The sequence below is a fragment of the Numenius arquata genome, chromosome 2 (assembly GCF_964106895.1).
Source record: "Numenius arquata chromosome 2, bNumArq3.hap1.1, whole genome shotgun sequence".
NCBI lineage: Eukaryota > Metazoa > Chordata > Aves > Charadriiformes > Scolopacidae > Numenius > Numenius arquata.
The window spans coordinates 129,319,833-129,339,605 of NC_133577.1; the positions used below are offsets into that span (position 1 = coordinate 129,319,833).

The following is a 19,773-nucleotide window of genomic DNA, read 5'->3' on the forward strand; positions in this document are numbered from 1 at the left end:
TCTCCACTTGTACAAGCATCCTCCCCATGGTGCTGCATCCCCAATTACGCTAAACACTCACGTACTGCTCCACTACAGAAGTTTTGCAGGCTTTGGCAGGTAGCCACGTAGGAAGCTGGTTTCCAGCATTTTGAGGAACATGGGTTGAGCAGATGGGGTCTTACCAACGTCCCAACACAGTCTTTGCACTCCCTGAAGACACTTGTCATGGGCCAGATGTGATGTGTGAGATGTGTCTGGAGATTCAGTTCAGGATGCCCCCTGCTCTGCCCCCACCTGACTCAATCCATATTTTCTCTTTGGAGACCCTGAGCTTTCCATGTCTCAATGGAGATGGCCATCTTATTCTGCTTGCTTTCCTTGGAGCTGGCCACCTATTAGCCACATCATGGTTAACTTAACCCCCTGCCTAGTCATCAGGACCCTTTATGGGCCCAGGGTAAATGCAGAGAAGAAGAACTTGTAGCACAATACTCAGGGTTTTGTGACATAGGAGCCCACACATCCTTGGAACCTGATCTGGGCACATTTACTCCCTGGGTCTTCATTTGCTCAATTTTGGTACAAGCTACAAGCCAGTATAATTGATAAACCCAACACACACCTACCCCTGTGCTGACTTTCTCCACCAGTCTCATGGCCCTGGATTCTTTACTCCTCATGGCTCACCAATGCCCCTTTTCTGACTCTGCTTTCTAAATTCAAGCTCCTTCCCTCCATGCTTGGAGCACTCTTGCTCTGTTTTTCTTGTCTCTTTCTCCCACTTTGGCATTTTTTGAGCATTCTCTCATTTCTTGCAGGTAAGAAGTTCCACTGCAGCCTTTAAAAAAAACATTTCTCACCCTCTTCCCTGCCCCCACCATGTACCTTGGTGGCAAGTAGTCTTGTCAGGTAGATCTCAGAAACCATCTTGCTGCCCCGGTCACCTTCTTTTTGGTCACCATGCTCATGGTTCTTCACCAAGTGCCACATCTTGACTCCGCTCTCAAGGTCAGGGGTGATCATGGGTGTGCGGGAACGGAGGCTGTCCGGGCTGCCTGTGTAACGGATCATGTTTTCTGCAAAAAGAGATGGATGTGTCTCAGCCCTAGAAGCACTTGTAGTGGGATTAACGGGTTTCACCAAGGAAATATGCTAATGACATGCCACCTAATAGAAATTTTTCATCAGACAGGCAAGAAGAAGACCTCTTCTGTCTGGGTTTGGTAGCACGTACCTCTCCCATTCAGCGCACAGAGAGGATGCTCATACAGATTCTGGTGTGGGGCTGAGACAATCACAGCTGGTGAGTTCACCCTGGGGAGACGTTAGTTTGGGTCTCCAAAGTCAGAAGGCTGTAGCAGTACTGCAATGTCCCTGCTCTCACAAGCTCTGCATTTCCATATTATTAAAAAATAAATTTCCATCAACCAATTTGTAACATGAAGCAACACAGGTATAACTCCTGGTGGAATTACCATGTGAGATGGAGAAGCCCCCAGAGCAGCTGTATGGACCAGGCCTTATTGTCAAAGCATTACCTTATGACTGAGTGATTTGCCCAGCAAAGACAAGGGATGTCAGCCAAGGCAGACGTGATGTCAGTGTCTACACTACAAAATTAAATGAGGCCCAAGCACTGACTTTCAGTCGCCTTTACCTCTTATCACGTTCCCTGGCAAAGCATCGGCTTGGGACAGCGTTGTGGTTTCACAGAATCTTCATGGTTGGAAGGGACCTTTGAGATCATCGAGTCCAACCCCCAAAAAAACCCCCAAAAAACCCCAACACCAATCACTAAAACCAAAACAAAACAAACACCCACAACCACACACCACACCCACCCACAAACAGACGCAAACCAACAATCTCAGGCACTAGAACATGCCCTGAAGTGCCATGTCTACACGTTCCTTAAATACCTCCAGGGATGGCGACTCCACCACCTCCCTGGGCAGGCTGTTACTCTCTCAGTAAAGTAATTCTTCCTAATATCTAACCTAAACCTCCCCTGCCCCAACTTCAGACCATTTCCTCTGGTCCTGTCATTCTTCCCTTGGGAGAGGAAGTCAACACCCACCTCTCTACAACCTCCTTTCAGGTAGTTGTAGAGGGCAATGAGGTCTCCCCTCAGCCTCCTCTTCTCCAAATTAAACATGCCCTAGTTTGGGGCCAGGACTGGTTCAGGGGATAATACCAGCTACTCAAGATAACCAGTATGGACAAGTACAACTTGTTTTACCTGTATGGATGTTAGCCATATCATGCCATACTGCTTGGCATTATGGTCAGAGAACAGGCCATGGCCTTTTTGCACAGTAATATTGATTCAGATAATGTGGCCTTTTGCCTCGCTCCCCATCCCCAGACTTCGGAGGAGCCACGTCCCCTCCCCCCATCAAAGCAATCCAATAACTCTTGCCCAATCAACCTCTTCACTCGATGCTCCAAAATCTTGCTTTGACAGAAAGTAAACCAGAGCCCCAGGGACGTCTGCACAGATTTCCTCTCCAAAGACACTTTTAGCCTCCAAATTTTACCTCCCTTTGCCTCTGAGTGATGATGGCATAAGGCATTCCCCTCTCCCTGACCTTCCAGCAGTGCTGCAGACAGAGTCTTTTCCAACCATAATTAACAGAAGAGCGTTGCACCTTTCTGTAGCAAGATCTGAATCAGCCTCATTAATGCATTACCAATCTCTACATATTAATTATCAGATGGAATATCCTTTTTCTCTCTGGTTGCTGTTTTCTTAATTGCAATTAACAATCACTTCTGACCCACCACATCTTCTCCTCCCCCTGCATCTTTCCCCACCCCCTCCTCCTGAAAAAATCAAATGGCAAAAGAATTAAAGAAATCCAACAGAAATTAACCCCCCTCAAGTCTTCCTTTTCAAAGGTCACTGTGTCTTTCAGTAATTGCAACAACATGGCAAAGAGGATGAATATTAATAAGGCCTGGTGGATCGCTCATGTCCTTGGAGAAAGAGGAAGGGGGCTCCTCTGGACATTGAGTAACTGTACTTTCCCTCAAGCTAAAGGGAGGAAGAAGGACTGGAGATGCTTTCAGTAAATTAAAAAATAATAATAAACTGATCTGACAGCTGCATCCAGGTTGGAGGGTGGTTTTGCAGCACTCTGTTTGCACATGCATTAGAGATGTTTTGCTTTGCCCTCCGGCACCGCCATGGTGAGACACGTCCTGGGCTGCAATTCTAGTGCAGGGGAGAAAGGTGTGTGATGGTGTGAGTGAGACTCAGGAGGTCTCTGTTTGGCTCTACAGAAGAATTTCCACCTGGTCTCTATTTCACAGCTGTCCCATTCTCAGTTGTCTCATGGGTAAAGTGGGAACAAAAATTCACTTCCTTGAGCTATACTTATATAAGACCTCAGTAAACCATTTTTATTCTTACTCCAGGTGCAAATTCCCTTGGGATAATAAGATAGCTGGATGGGACACACAACACCCACACTGAGATATAACTGTAGACAGGCTATGCCCTACGTAGATTGTGGTTGCCCCAGAGGCCTCTCATCTATGCCACAGCTTTGTCTTCACCACACACCATGTTCCAAGGACTTCACCCACCAGAATGACTGAGCTCATCCAGTGTGCAGTGCTTCTCCCTTAACTCTCTCTGTGCTATAGCTAAGAGTGAGATTCAGCTATCTAAAATGTAGGCAGTTAATTATATAGGCTCCTCCTTTCATTAACGAGGGAGAAGTACTTCCCAAGAGCAATTCAACCACTTGGACCAGATGCCAAAGTTTTAGATGGTTCAATCCTCTCCTCCTGCCATTTCTTAAGCAATCATATCAACTAGTCATCTGCCTATCATTCTTTCTGCTGGTGCTCAGTGTCTTGTAACCACCACGACATTTGGGATCTCTTCTCCAGTGTTCTCTCAAACCATATCAGCACACAGGTCCTTACCATACTTGCTGGCTGAGGTCCGGGAGACCGTGGAGTTGTTGACTGCATTGTAGGCAGTGACTTGCTTGGAGACTAAAGCTACCACAGATCCATCTGGCACCTGTAGAGGAAAAAGGACATTGTCAATAAGCTTCTGAAAACTGGCTGAGGACCACACCAAGGGCAGCAGTAATTCAAGCAGCAGAAACCGAGCCTGAAACCATTGTCACTGTAGGCAGGACGAGCTTCAAATGCTTTCTTCAGTGGATCTATTAACAAAAAAGGGAAAAAACCTCCTGTTATACCATCAGAAGCCTGCATCAGGGCAATAGGACAACCGATGACAAAGCAGACTCTGCTCCATACAGATCCTGATTCAAAGCCCAGTTACAACAATATGAGTCTTTGCATTAACCTCAGTAAAGCTGACAGTATGTTCTTCACAAGGAAGCTCTCATGTAGGACAGGAGTATGAGAAGAATAAAATCATCTGAGCTATTTCAAACATCAAGAATGGCACGTCCCACAAGGATGATTAAAACTGATGTGAAATTTTCTATTCCTTATACTTCGATTGCAGCTGATCTCTAGGTACCTAGCTCAGAAATGGATATCTACATTTTCTACTTTGACTGATCCTGTCAACTTCTCTGTGCACAGTCTCCCTCTTCCACATGACAAATGCATTGCTGGACTGAAGGGACTGCCACAATTTCTTTCTCTTTGCTGTGTCAGAGAGTCTCATACAGGGGAAAGCAGCAGGGTTGGAGTGGCTGTGCTCCAGGATGTCATGGGATAGTGTTTCTACAAACAACAGGGCTTTCTGAAATGAGCCAGACCTTCCATTTCTAGAACTATGCCGTTCGTGTGGGTCCTGTATCAGAAATGTTAACAAGCCGATGGCTCAGAGGAGCCACATCAGGAATATCTGTTATAAATAAGACATCATAAAAAGGAGATGGGTGAAAAAAAAAAAAACCCTGCTAACAACGTCTAACTCTTGTCTGTGTAATAATAATAATTAGCACTTGCATAGAATTTTTCATCTTCAAAGCACTGCAGAGGCTAATTAAATAGCCCCTCAGCAATCATGGAAGGCAATTATTGGCTCTTTGTAGTTTTAGCCCCACAGTACAGATGGGGAAACTGAGGTAACAGGAATACCAGTGTCTGTCCTAGTGTGCTCTGTGTCTGCCCTCAGGACAGCCAGGGTAAATGACATAGAGCTCAACACCCTGGCAGCTGAGACCTGTTCTGCCCCAGCTCGTCCGTGTAGCTGGGAGCTCATTGCCTGAAGCAAACAACTGGAAAAAGCACAGAACAGAAAGAAAATTACACCTGGTTTGTTGGTGAAATAGAATAAAAAACATCCCCGCTCCCTCTGAAAAAAAGTGTTCTGGAGTCAGCCAGTGATGCTTCAGTCAATCTGAAGTGAAAAGTTTTGTTTCCTTTTCAAATTATTGCTTGCTGCCTCCTCAGGTCAGCTCTTAAATGAAAGAAAAAAATCTTGTTATGAAACTTAGATTGCTAAGGTGTGATTGAGGAAATGACAAAATTGTCAGCATTGGATTAAACTTAATGAGGTGCTTGCTTTTTTTTTCTTTTTTTTTGGCAAGGAGGGAAAGGAGTGGGGCGAGCTTTTGACCAAAGGGCCGTTTTTCATTAAATCTATCGCTTGTGTAAGATATTTTTGGACATCTTCAGCTCTCTCTTATGGATCTCAAGGTCATGCAGAGATGGATGTCAACAGGATGGATGTACTTAATGCAGTGGGTACTTATTGCCCACTCAACCATTGTTTACCTCTGCCTCTTAGAGAATAACACTTTACCTTTCTCCTTTTCATTTTCTTATCTGATCTACCTTCTCCCTAGCCATCCTCTCACATGGTTACCTGATAGTGTGCCAGCGTGTTGAGCCTCTTCCAGTCATTCTCTATCTTGGTGGTGATGTCTTCATCCTGAAGGATCATCCTCGCCCCGCTTGCTTGCCGCCACTCTGCAAGGAGAAGAGGGACACTGAACTCTGCTGTGCAGAGGCTCTGGGACAGGGGACAGAGCCCTGGTAATCCCTCTGCCTGTAACCCATGTGGTCACATGTGTGCAGGCTACATCCGTGTTGCCATGGTCATCACCATTATGCTCTGTCAGATGCCTCCAAGCACGTACAACAAATGGACCCACAAATGTCCAGAGCCCACGAGAGAGGGAAAGAGAGGATGGACGAATAATGAAAGGTTCAGGGAGATGGTTCAGGAAAGTATGCAAAAATCGTAGCCATATGGCGAAGTTCAGAGTCAAGTCCTAGGTTATCCAGACTGGTTGCTTTACCCTTGATAAAATGATAGCGCTATCACAAAACAGCTTTCGCACAAGAAACACCCACCTCTTTAAAACAGAGATCAGAACACAGAGTGGTTGCTTACATGGATGAGAGGTCCAAGTCTAGGGCACAGCAGCACACAACGGTGAGCTCCACACAGATAAAGCAATGACCAGGGACCTGTTGATCCATTGGCAGAGCCGAACAGAGCAAGGTCTGGTGCTTTAGCCCTCTGATTACTCAGTGCTTAGCTCTTGGCTGACTCCCTGGCTCTGTTCTTTCTCCAGTGTGGCTGTTTCCAAGGCCAACCTGTCCTTGTGTATGTTAGCCATCACCATGGGAGAGCAATACATGAATGTCACCTGCGTCAGGGATATCAGGGATTGAGGGCATATGCCCTCGGAAGCAGCACGGACACAGCCTTTAGCAATACCTGAGACATGTCTAATTGCCAAGATGAAGCTACAGACAGGGCTCCCCTGGGCAGAGCAGTTTCTTGTTCACCAGATCCTATACGGGGTTCAGTTTGTCTCCATTGCAGCTCGTGCAACACTTTTTGACACTCAACTCCAGAAGCGGCCCGGAGGAGGAAGCCCTTAGCTTTGGCACAGTAGGGGCACAACAGGTAGAAGCTCCAGAGATAGAACCAACACCTTGCTCCACGGAACACAGTCTTCAGCAGCGTGCTGCAGCATCAAAAGAAGTGTGGCCAGCAGGTCAAGGGAGGTGATTCTACCCCTCTACTCCACTTTGGTGAGATCCCAGCTGGAGTGCTGTGTCCAACTCTGGAGTCCTTAGCACAGGAAGGACATGGACCTGTTGGAACAGGTCCAAAGGAGGGCCACGAAGATGATCAGAGGGCTGGAGCTCCTCTCCTATGAAGACAGGTTGAGAGAGTTGGGGTTGTTCACCCTGGAGAAGAGAAGGCTCCAGGGAGACCTTAGAGCCCCTTCCAGTACCTAAAGAGGGCCTATAGGAGAGATGGGAAGGGACTCTTGATGAGGGAGTGGAGCCATAGGATGAGGGGTAACAGTTTTAAACTGAAAGAGGGGAGATTTAGATGAGATATTAGGAAGAGATTCTTTCCTGTGAGGTTGGTGAGACATTGGAACAGATTGCCCAGAGAAGCTGTGGCTGCCCCATCCCTGGAAGTGTTCAAGGCCAGGCTGGATGGGGCTTTGAGCAACTTGATCTGGTGGGAGGTGTCCCTGCCCATGGCAGTGGGGCTGGAACTGGATGATCTTTAAGGCCCCTTCTAACCCAAACCATTCTGTGATTCTATGATTCCCTACAGAGGAGTCATGGACTTGTCTATAGGCAAGGAATACATGAGAAGGACCAAAATCTAGTATCACCTGGGGACACCAGGGAAAATAGGCAAGGAATACATGAGAAGGACCAAAATCTAGTATCACCTGGGGACACCAGGGACACAGACAACCTGGACCATCCAAAGCTTTCTTTTTGGTTGTCATGTCTCAGTCACATACAGTTTAGCCAGAGCCATGGCAGAAAGTCTATTCATTTGAGGGAGTTAATTAAAATGAACTCTTGGATACGGAGACACCACCTGCCACCCCTGCTTATTTCTCCTAATATAAAAATGCAAGGACCGTTGCAAATTTCTTTTGGTTTCAGCAGTTTTCTTATCACATAATTAAAATGTATTGGGAAAGCTGCCCTTGCCTTTATTATTCATTTAAATTAGCAGGAAGAGGTCAGCTGCTGTGTTTATTGCTGGAGATACTCAGAAAGTAAGCAAAGGTTATGTTGGCTAAGCACCGATCCTGAACTGCCCTTCATTTACTCCAGCTTCTTAGATCCTCACCTACACTATCCTTGTGAAGTCCGAGGGTGATACTCTCTGTGCCTTCCCAACTGGACCAGATTCCAGGAGCTAACTAGTCCCAGAAATTGCTTGGAAGAGCACAAAATGCTGAACTTTGAGCTGGGCAATGGTGCTCTTACAAAGTGCCCCACAGAATGCCAAAGCCACTTCTACTGTCACAGAGTGTGTCTCTTATGTATCTTCCGTATGGTCTCTTCGGGACCATATCTCTTTGACCTCTTTCCTTCAAGGCTCTGCATGTCTCTATGCTCTCCTGATTTGTCTTTGGGGAGGGACACACTCACATAGTATTTCAGGAGGGATGCACAGGTTCTCAGTGTTGGACTTGGCTCTGATATGAAGAGTAGGCACAGCTTTCCTCATTCTGTGCTTTATTTGTATTCAAATAAATGGAGATGGGGAGGGACTCTTTATCAGGGAGTGGAGTGATAGGATGAGGGGTAATGGTTTTAAACTGAAAGAGGGGAGATTTAGATTAGGTATTATGAAGAAATTCTTTCCTGTGAGGTTGGTGAGGCATTGGCACAGGTTGCCCAGAGAAACTGTGGATGCCCTGTCCCTGGAGGTGATCAAGGCCAGGCTGGATGGGGCTTTGAGCAACCTGCTCTAGTGGAGGTGTCCCTGGCCCATGGCGGGGGGGCTGGAACTTGATGATCTTTAAGGTCCCTTCCACATGACAACCCAAACCATTCTATGGTTCTATGATTCAAGAGCTGGACAGGGTCCTCAGACCAGCAGAAACTTTCCCTCTGCTCCAGGGGAGCTGAGGACATCATGTGATGTCCCCTCAAGCCCTTTGTGCTCATGCACAGACACAGGGGATCACCAAGCCCTATCACGCAGAAAGGGGCCACGGAAGGAAGCAGAAGGGCCAGTCTGACTCAGCATAAGACCCACTTCTGAGCAAGGCCAGGGGGAAAACACCTTGCAGGGCAGGTTCAGAGCATCTGGCCTCAGTTTTGCAGCTGGTTTGCCTTGACTAAATACAAATCACTTCATCATGCATCTGATTGATGACAGTGAAAGGACCCCCAAATTGTGATCCCCCAACTCTTCCTAGTCTCACTGCACACTCCCTTTCTCCACCAGTGCCAGCTGAGGTGGTCACACACCGATCTGCAAGGAAATGCAATGGCTGTGAGCAAGGAAATGGGAAGGGAGAACGCAGAGGAGGAAAAGGTGACCCTGACATCCATATTCACAGCACTAAGTGAAAACGGTTAGCTTTGTCCTCACTGGCAGCACCCTGTCCCCGCTCTCATCAGATCTGCAACACTCCTCTGCGAGCCAGCACAAAGGAGAGACATACTCCAATCCAATTTGTTACAGTTCCACCTTCCGGAGAGAGGGAGTGAGGGGGGGAGGGAGGTAAAAAATCCCATTATCTTTATCAAGCCTTCCAATCAGGAGCAGCGGTAAATGCAAACTCAGGAGACAGCTGCTGTGAAGCCTTTATATTTCATTCAGCAGATAGTGTATCTTTATATTGCACGCAGGAATTACTTCTTTTTTTTCTTCTCTTCATTTTTTTTCTTTTTTTTTTTTTTTAAGAAACAACCTTTCTGTTCAAAATGACTGGGAAAAAGGAAATTCCAGTGGCCTTTGACAAAGAGGTGTTTCTTTAAGCTGTAGCAATGCCTGCCTAGGGGATCACTCTATGGGGAGATGGGAGATGGGGAGATGTCCTCCTGCACCTCAGATGCTCCAGAAGATGTTATGCCTCCCTTGTGCCATCTCTCTCATCCAGGTGACCCTGAGGATGTCCACTGAACAAGGGAGAAAAGTGCAACAGAGAGAACATTTTTCGGGGGCAATTGAAATACCCAGGTGAATGGAAGACCTGCCAGCTCACTCCAGGTGCCTTCATCTGAGCTAGTCACCATCAGCTACCTCATCCTTTGCAGGCACTTCTAGGTCACGATGCACACAATGCATTTCAGTCAACTGTTCATGCCACGTACTGTGCTTCCCACCTTTTTCCTAAAGACCTTAAGTCTCCCCTGAAGATCTGTGAAACTGTTTGTGGGTGACCACGCACAGCAATGGCATGTGGAACAAATACATACGGCTTTTCCAAGCTCAACGCCTGTTCCATGATCTCTTGTGCTCATGAAGGATTAGTCTGAAGAGCTGGGAGGTTGCTTTTAGTCATATGAGTATTTTTTTCACTTCCCGATAATTTCCATGTGAGAGAGAGACTGGCACAGGAAATGGGAGAATAAACCCTTTGTCTGTATGCTGCAGGCACCAGTACAACCAGGTGGGTAGGAAACAAAACTGGATAAATGTCTAATATGTGATGACCTCTAGGAAGAGAGGAGAAACTCCGCTCTGCTTCTGGGTTGGAGAAAGGACCATTGTGGTTGGGGGAAAAAAAGTTCATATCAGAAAGTGTAGATGGAAGATGCCTGGGAAATATTTAGAATCATAGAATCACAGAATGGTTTGGGTTGGAAGGGACCTTGAAGATCGTCCAGTTCCAACCCACCTGCCACAGGCAGGGACACCTCCCACTAGAATGGGTTACTCAAAGCCCTGTCCAACCTGGTCTTGAACACTTTCAGGGATGGGGCAGCCACAGCTTCTCTGGGCAACCTGTTCCAATGTCTCACCAACCTCACAGGAAAGAGTTTCTTCCTCTTGTCTAATCTAAATTTCCCCTCTTTCAGTTTAAAACTATTCCTTGTCATCCTGTGGCTCCACTCCCTCATCAAGAGCCTCTCCCCATCTCTCCTGTAGGACTTTTAGGTACTGGAAGGCTACTATAAGGTCTCCCCAGAACCTTCTCTTCTCCAGGCTGTACAACCCAATGCTCTCAGCCTGTCCTTATGGCAGAGGTGCTCCAGCCTTTTCATCCTGTATATGCAAGTTGTCTACCTTATTGTATATATACTAGAGTTAGACCCAGTTTAAATGACTCTTAAAGGCTGAACCTCTCACCCCAGAACTGCACTGTGCGTAAGGCAGTGAAAGCTTGCCCTGATGTGGCCCATGAGGAGCCTGGGACAACATCACTGAGCGCAAGGCAGCCAACTTAGCAGCTCCCATCACCTCAGCAGTCCGTTTCAAAAAGCAACCACAACACAGGGAAGAGAGAACGCCTCAGTGTGAAGCCAAATTCCCATTTTGTGATCCTTACACCCTAATGCTTTCCCAAAGACGGGGTATTTTATTTATGGTGAGGGCTTTAAAAAATAATAATAACAAAAATAGCCACTGCAGAAAGAAGCCTTTACTCAGAGGGCTGCAATTTGGGTTTTGGACTAAAATGTAACCTCAGGGTGTCCAAAATAAGTGCTTTCAGCTGACAACCCCCTCCATGAGTTGTCTGGGTAACTGCAAAACATTATGACATTTGCGACACATACAAGTCACTCTGCCTGCAGCTACCCTGCATTTAACAACTCAAAATAACTCATTAGCTTGTTTGCTTTCTTCCATGTGAGCAATCTGGCCTTAGTATGGACAGAAAGCCCAGAAAATTGTAATGGTAATAGAAAACAGTGTTGCTGTTTAGAAAACCATCGATTTTGAGGCCAGATTACAGTCGTCTGTTCTGACCTACTGTTTAGCATGGACTGGTGGGGCCCATCCAACCGCCTTTGCACTTCTGAGCATTCAGCCTGGGGCAGGTTGATCCTGAGAGCCCTGTGTTGCTTTCTAATGACCAGCAGCGTTTTCTGCTCCCCCCTTGCTGCCTTCCCTGTCACCGAAGGATACCAGGCGCCAACAAACACCTTTTCCTGCAAAAAGGCTGGGCTGGAGATGTGGCTGGACGTGCACATCCTCTTGTTCCTACTTCACCAGTGCCAGCCCCGCTCCTCCCACCTTGTTAGCTGCTGTGCTGTAGGAACCTGCAACTACATTGCTGCTGGCAAGGCTATTCTACTAGATGAGGGTACTTTTGTGTTTTGTTTGGGTTTTTTTTCCCCCCAATGCTATTGGCCAAACAGCTGCTCATTAAGCAGTCTCCTGTCAGTATGGACAAAGCTGTCCATTGAGGGATGCACACGCTCATAAATACTTTCTGGAACTTGCTGGTCCTCAGCACTACTCAGCAGGTCAGTATTTCTTAAAAAGCAACAGTCCTGGATGCAAAATTGTCAGGCTCCAGCTGGGACCCTGCACACACACTCTTCTGTATCTGCCAGTTGTCAGAGCCAAAGTAAAATCTGTGGAATCCAATTTATCCCTGGTATTTGCAACACGCAGGTAAAATCTCTGCCTCCCAGTACAGATGCATTGTTCATCCCCACAGCAGAACAAGCTACTTTCCGCTCACACCCAGTCTGAAACCCAAACATAGTGGGCTCTGTGGCCACCATCCAGCACCAGACAGGTCAAGAGATCTGGCTATAAACCCCACTCCTCTGGTCTCCTGTGCCCTGGCACCCTGCCCTGCCTTCCCTCCTGCTCACCCTGGCACTCACCGTTCCCCTGCTGACTCACAGCAGCTCCAAAATCATCTGGGGTCCTTTCTTGGTGATGTATATGATCTGTCCTTTATTGCTGCTGGTTTTGGCAGCTCGTTTCATTATTCTAACAGCCTTTCATGAGCAGGAATCTTGCTGCAATTTCTGTCAGGAATCCCCTCCTCCCCTATGCATACGCACACACATATAGACACTTAACTTTAATCCCTGACCTCTCATTCCTGCCTCCATTATTGCCATGAATTGTTTCTTGGCGTCAGTCCATCCCTTCTCCTTTTGGCTCCTCTTCTACTTTGCTAGGTTTTATAGAGTCCATCATTTTCCACTCAAGTCTTTTTCCCTGAAGGTCACTGAGGGCAAATTCTGGCAGTTACAGCCACAGTACAGTCCCCAGCTCCCTGCCAGACACCTCGGCAATGCCTTGAGCAGATTTTTTCTATGTTGTTTCACAGTAGCCTCCAGGTGTAGTATCACATCTGGCTCTGGACCCCAACTTCAGACATCTCACTCCTGCTAGCATCCTTGCTCCAGAGTTATGGGCAGAAATAGATTTTGTCCTCAGAGGCACCCCTGCGCTGGGCTGTACAGCTCCTTGTGTGCCCCATGGATTAAAGGCACAACTGCCTAGAAATGTGAGTGAAGCTGGTGCAGCTCTTTCCACTCTCCAAACAGCAATGAAAGAAGGAGCAAACCACTGACAAAAAAAACCCCCATGAGTACATTAACAGAAGAACTACTCTTTCCTTAAGACTTCCAAGTCCTCTGCAGAAAGGAAGCCTCAGAGCAGCAGCTCCCAGCCCTGGTGCTGGTGGTGGAGTGCTGACAGGAGAGGGAGGAAGCCAGAGGTGAGATGAATGCAGTCCACTGAGCAGAGGACATTTCATCCCCTTTCCTGTGCCCACACAATGAGTAATTAATACTGCTTGGGCTGCGACTATCTCAGCAAGAAGACATATATATATTCCAAACACTCACTATTCAGAGAAGAGCTAGGAATAAATCTCTGCAGCCTGAACACTGCTGAAAACATCACCCTGGGCATCTGGTACTCTTTTTCCAGGGGTCTTTGGCAGAACAGCGAGAATAGCCCCAGCCTTTTCCATACCCTTGTCCAAGCTGAATTCTGTGGGCAGAAAACCAGGGTGGCCACCGGTCTTTTTAAGTCCTCAAGGCCAAAGATTTCATAAACCAGGAGCATACGCATCAATTTAATCACTGTGTTCTGCCCTCTTGCCATTGCTGCTGCTTCTCTCTGCCTTGAACAAGCACCAAGGGTACACCCAGTCTGGAGACCTCGAATTTACCCCAACAAACAGTGTCATGATTGAATATGGCTGTCTCCCATCTCCCCTCTCCCCCCTGCCTGGGGACAATCAGGGTCCATTGTGCACTCACGTACCCAGGTCCATATCAGCAGCTTTGGGTCGGTGGGAGCAGGGCACGTTCTTGAAGATGGCATCGAGGATCTTCTCCTTCACCTGCGTGATGGTGTCACAGTTCAGGATCTTCACTGGGATCTCGGGGCTGTTCACGTTGTCAGGGTTCACACAGCTCAGCACCTGAGAGAGATGCAGTGAGACCCACTGTGCATTTCACAACAGCACAGATGCCCCCTCATGCAGCCACCTTCTTGCAGGTCCCTGTGTCCTACACACCAGTGGGATGTAGGGTGCAATAAGGTGGAAAACGTGTACCAAGAGCACTCCCTTCTTTGAGAGGGCACGTAGATCTGGTTTCACACAGGGGGATTGCATCCATCCATGCCTGTGCTGCTCTCAACCCCTCACCACTCTGTGCCCAGTGAATTAAAGGTAACTAAGAATTTGGCTCTCAGCTATGTGCTGTGGGCTTCCAGATAGAGCAGCCAGTGACTTGGGGCTGATGTGAAGGTTTTTCTGAACTTGTGTCTCATGCCACTTGTCTCTGTGAGGTGAAACTACTATACCTGTGGGAACAGCCCCCTGTATTTGAGCCTCATGTCCGTGGTATCTTTGCTATATTAATAACAGAAAGCCCATTCTGATGGTTCTGATGCTTTCAGTAAAAATGGTGTTCACCAAATGTTACCAGAGAATGCTCATTGACACACTCTTTTCATAGAAACCATTAAAAATGCAATTAGGCCTGACCCTGGTTGGAGCTGAACTGATATCCAAAGGGTTCTCCAGAGCTTTCCTTGACCTCGGATCTGTTCCCTGCTCCCTAGAGAGCTGTCAAGGTGATCTAATTCAGTAGTGACCTCCTTGCATTGCCACCTGACTTGGACAACTCAGGTAAAAGTGCTCTTCAGTCTCTCAGACTTAAGTTTGTCCATCTTCTGCACACTGCAGGACTGACCAAGAACCTTCTCAGAAGAATGTTATTAATTTGAAATGCAGGGTTTCTTAAAAAAAGAAACACAAAACAACAACGAAACCTTTTGCTTTCACGTATGGACCAAGATAATTGACCTAACTAGAGAGGCCTCTCATTTCTCAGAAGGAGAATATAATTTTCTCCAAAGACTCTGTCCAAGAGCAAATGCAAAGCATATGGGGTGATGAGGGAGGGGGGGATGCCTTAAACACACACACAGAGTGTTTAACTGCAATCTGCCCACTAACTCTTGGCCACGTCTATGTTGAGAATTATCCTTTCTCCTGGCTACAGAAGTGTGAAGTCTATAAACTTTTATAAACTTAGCACACCTTTGCACTTGGAAGGAGTGTCCAGTAACGCTCCTGGCTATATATAGTCATTAAATGTTTCTGTGCCGCTTTTACAAGTGCAGACATGTTAGTTTTGGTGCCTTAGACAAATTCTACCTTGACTATAAATTCCCTTCTGTAGTACACAATAGGTACTGAACTCTCCATCACTCTCCATCTCAAACAACTAAGATGCAGTGGGATCTCAAACTGGCTTGAAACCGGGTGAAATCATATCGGTATAATTATGTATTGGCTCACCAGGCTCCCTTTGGTGCTGTTATGCTCAACTAAGAGGGACTTGTGAAGATATTGCTTACAAAGAGCTCTGTGATCTTTCTGGATGAAAGGGGAGATGTAAATACGAGATATTGATTAGATCATAATGCTATTATTTATATGTCACTTCCAGGAGTATTGAAGAAGCATCAATTCAGATAATAATAACAACGGCACAGATTTACAGTTCTGTAGCATCTTTCATCTCAAAGGATCACAGAACTACACATAAAAAGCACTGTTGAAATGCATCCAGTGTTGAGGTTATTAGTTGCCCCCCTCCCACTACACATCTGTAAGGAAATGAGGCAGGGATGGCAGGCTGGGACAGCTCTTTTGAGAGTGTTATGGGGGTTCTCGAGACCAAGTTACTCTGCAGGTCTTTCTCAGTGATCTGATACAGAGGTGGGCTGAGCTGATGCCAGTCAGAGCAAGCTCTATGGAGTGATTCAGCTGTGATGCCAACACCTGGGGTTCCATGCAGTTCCCCACATGGAAGAACTTAATGCTATTTAAAATAATCTGGACTACCCTACCAGGCATCTAGCTGCTGGTCCAGAAGGGCCGGTATCTCCTGCAGGTGCTGACCAGTGCCCACCACACCAGTACCTACCATGCAATGTAGACCATCGTCCTGCTGGAAGCTGACAATGGTGATTTGCTCTTACAACTTTTTTGCCCTTGGATTTCACAGTGTGCCAACTTTGGAAGGTGGCAGAAAAACTCTGCCTGGGTGAGCCATGATCATTCATGCCCTGACTACAGTAGTCTTTTCTTTCCTCTTTTCCAGCTCACTTGGAAGAAGACGGAGCAGGGAAGGCAATATCTCAAAGGGCTGTGTGGAAAGAGGTTTGCTCTTGTTGGTCTCAAACATAGAGGGGGGCAGCTGGTAGTAGCTGCCAACTCCTGGACACCAGTGTATTCATTTCAATGGAAGTCAAGAGGCTTCTTTTAACATTTTAGGCAATTCAGTTATTGTTTATAGAAACCAAGAGCACAATGGCTTCGACCTACATGTCCCAGGCTTCACATCCACTCTCAGTGTTTTCCAGCTATTCTTTTGTGGAGCACTAAACTTTTCCCACTACAAAGGCCTCAGAAATTTTACAGGGTGCACCTGTGTATTGCACACACTAAAAGTTTGCTCTTTGGAGATTGTCATGGGCCCTATAGAAGTCATTTTTACACCACAGATTGAAAAATCTCTGCTCCCCTTCCAACAGACTGAAGCTTCTAATCATAATGAGGTGTTTGCAATGGAGCGAGAGATTCTCACTACTTCCATGGGAATCTTCCCAAGGGTTTCCTCTGTTCTCTCCTCAGCTTTCTGTAGATTGTTCCTGGTAGGAGGTGACCAGCAGGAAACTTCTAAGTATTGGCTTCATCCATTTGGTAGAGTTCAGGTGCTCCAGTCTCACTGAAAGCGTAAGGTTTGCCCTATGCTTCACCCAGGGCTGTCCTCACAACAACCAATGTAAGACAGAGAACTTATCCCATTGCGCCAGCGGTGCTGCCCACCTATGTCAACACAATCTCTGATGTCAACTGGTGGGGAAGAGACCTTTGAGAAGACCTGTGTTGTATTCCTGCATGATCAGTCACTCTGAGGGAAGCTTTGGGATGCTGATCTCCTCAAGGCATTCAGTGTTACTGTTCCATCACCCAACAACATGGATAAGTATGGGACTGGGAGTCACCGAAGTAGTAATCTCTGAGCCCTGCTCTCCCACTGACTGTGTGTGACCTTGGGGCACGGCCTGTCACTGGATTTGTGTTCATTGACCTTTTTCTACATCCCTGGGCTTTTTTTTTTGTCTGCCAGCCTCTCCAGCTATGAGCTGTCTCTAAGTGTATATATACATGCCATGCTTAGCACAGCCAAGCGCTGATCTCCACTACGGATTACTGCCATTTAAATAATAAAGGAACATCTTGTGATTAATCATGTGGGGACCCTGGCTCTGAGCTCTCTGCAGAGTCTTGAGTGATCTGCCCTGAGACCAGGGCATTGCTACGGTTTCTATCCTGAGGACAGACATCTTTCTCTCCCTTCCAGATTGGGCTAAGGAAGGTCCAAGGTGGCTACCACACAGCGAGACTTGGCAGTGAGCAAGGAGGAGAAAGACCCCCAAAGAGGCTAAGCATGAGAGAGCCTTTATATCTTAGAATCATAGGCTGGTTAGAGTTGAAAGGGACCTTAAAGATCATCCAGTTCCAACCCCCCTGCCATGGGCTGGGACACCTCCCACTAGACCAGGTTGCTCAAAGCTCCATCCACTCTGGTCTTGAACACTTCAAAGCCCCATCCAGCCTGGTCTTGAATCCTCTTTGGTGATGGCTTCCTCCTTACCACCAAAATTCTCTGAAAAAGCCTTAACCAAAGGCAGCTCAAAGCATCTTTATCCGTCTGGAATATGTTGTCAGGAGAGATGATCCAATTAGGCTCTCAGCACTGGAGCCACCGAGTTGTGCAGGGACCACACAGAGCATGCCACTGCTCAAGATGTACTGGGCAGCTCCCACCTACCACCCCCAAGCACTAATTAGCCAATACTCTTGACAGCTTCTGACACACATCGAGGTCTTTGCTCCCTTGCATTATTTGTATCGACTGAAATGAGGCTGACGCAGGAGATGGATGGTCTTTCATCTCCCAGTGACAGCAGAGCCGTGGCAGTAGGGAGTGAGGTTTTGCATCTGGACTCTGGTGTGGTGAATGGCTAAAAAATCATGGATTCTGGCAAAGGCAGATGGCAGTCAGCAGGTATGAGATCTTCCTCTCTCTCATAGATGGAATAATCTAGCTGGGTTTTTAATAACACTGCAGACCAGAGATGATGAGCTCTGACTGCTAGCGAAGGCATTAACACAAGAGGGTGTTTCTCTGAGGTATACAGCTTGGGAGAAGACCTACTGTTTAGTTGCAACACATTTATTCTAGCAAATCACATCTGTAACTAGCTTAGTTTCTACCGTACTGAAAAAACCCTTGTAAGTACAGAAATTGTTATAGACTGCAAAGGCCCTAGGGCATTGAGGCTGCTTCCTTGGAGAACTGTAGGACTGAGAGCAAATCAGAGCTATCTGTTTTGGAAAGGAATCAGACCAAACCAATCTAAATTTAGTGAATGAGGTGTGTATTGTAAAATCAGTAATTCCAGATGTCTGAAAGTGCTCTGTCTTCTTTTTTCTTGCTAGATAAGTCAATTTTGTTGGATCTGCTTTTCACTCAAACCATATTCAAAACTATGACTTAAAATATTTGATGATGATTAATGAAGGCTAAAAGAACAAATGCCTTCCAAAAGAAGCCCCGGCCTTGTCTTCCTGGAATAACAGCAGTAAACAGCCTGTTTCAATGTGCCACACTGCTGGAATTGTGATTTAACTCAGTCAAGCAGTCATCTAGCACTCATGAAACATGAACAACCCAATGAATTCTAGCTGCATGCGCTGCAAACTCACAGTGGTGACCAGGTGCTTTTGGTAGGGAGCAGGAGACATTGAGGGAATTCCTGTATTGCAAAAACTGATTCAGTTTTTGCTTTGTTTCATTACTGTATATTTTTAATAAAAGATGACAGACTGCTTAAGGAAGGTAGAGGAAGGAGAAAATAAAACAGAGATGAAGAGAAACAGAAAGAAAGAACAATCCTATTCATATTCTGCTCCTTCTTAATCTCCTTCACCGAAGCTGATCTCTGTAAATCTGCTGAGATTCCTATCGGGATATATTTGTCTGCTCTTGAGATGTAAGAGGGAGAGCTGATTAACATCAAACAACACAAAGGGAATGGAGGAGAGCTTTGTTCAGGCTGATGTATAATTACTACCCTTTGCTGGCTGCTTTATATCAAGCCTAAAAGGATCGGAGGGATTTCCTTTGGTGAAAGTGATCACTCTGTGTCTGCATTTTTCTTCCTTTTGCTCACTCTTTCCGTGTGAGATCAGGCCTCCGTATTGCTAGACAACCACATGTAATAAAAAAGAAGCACTATGCTGCTGATTTAATAGGAAAGTCACGTTCTTAATATGCAAAATAAATTGTGGTCTTATTTAAGAATAAAGTCTACCCCCTCATCAGACTTGGATTCAATCAAAGCTCAGCTCTAGACTGTCTGTAGTTACTGATGAAAAGCAGGCATTTCTTGCCTCAGCCCACCTAAGCTAAAACCTAAGGCAGGTCAAGGAACTAACATCGACTGGACACAGCTCTCAAAGCCAGCTACAGTTAAATGAGATTAATGTCTCTCAATTGAAGGTGCAAATAAAACAATCTGATAAGTTCAGAGCATCTTCTGACCATCCT

At 46.4% G+C, this 19,773-nt stretch overlaps 1 protein-coding gene across 1 annotated transcript in view; it reads right to left on the reverse strand.

Annotated features, from left to right (window-relative positions):
• Nucleotides 1-19,773, reverse strand: part of PLXNA4 (plexin A4) — a 444,814-nt gene that overhangs the window by 20,117 nt on the left and 404,924 nt on the right. The window contains exons 24-27 of the mRNA XM_074168893.1: nt 13,898-14,057; nt 5,789-5,892; nt 3,916-4,015; nt 868-1,058 (exon numbers count right to left, since the gene is read on the reverse strand). Coding sequence (XP_074024994.1) covers nt 868-1,058; nt 3,916-4,015; nt 5,789-5,892; nt 13,898-14,057 — 555 coding nt within the window. The remainder of the gene's footprint in view (nt 1-867; nt 1,059-3,915; nt 4,016-5,788; nt 5,893-13,897; nt 14,058-19,773) is intronic.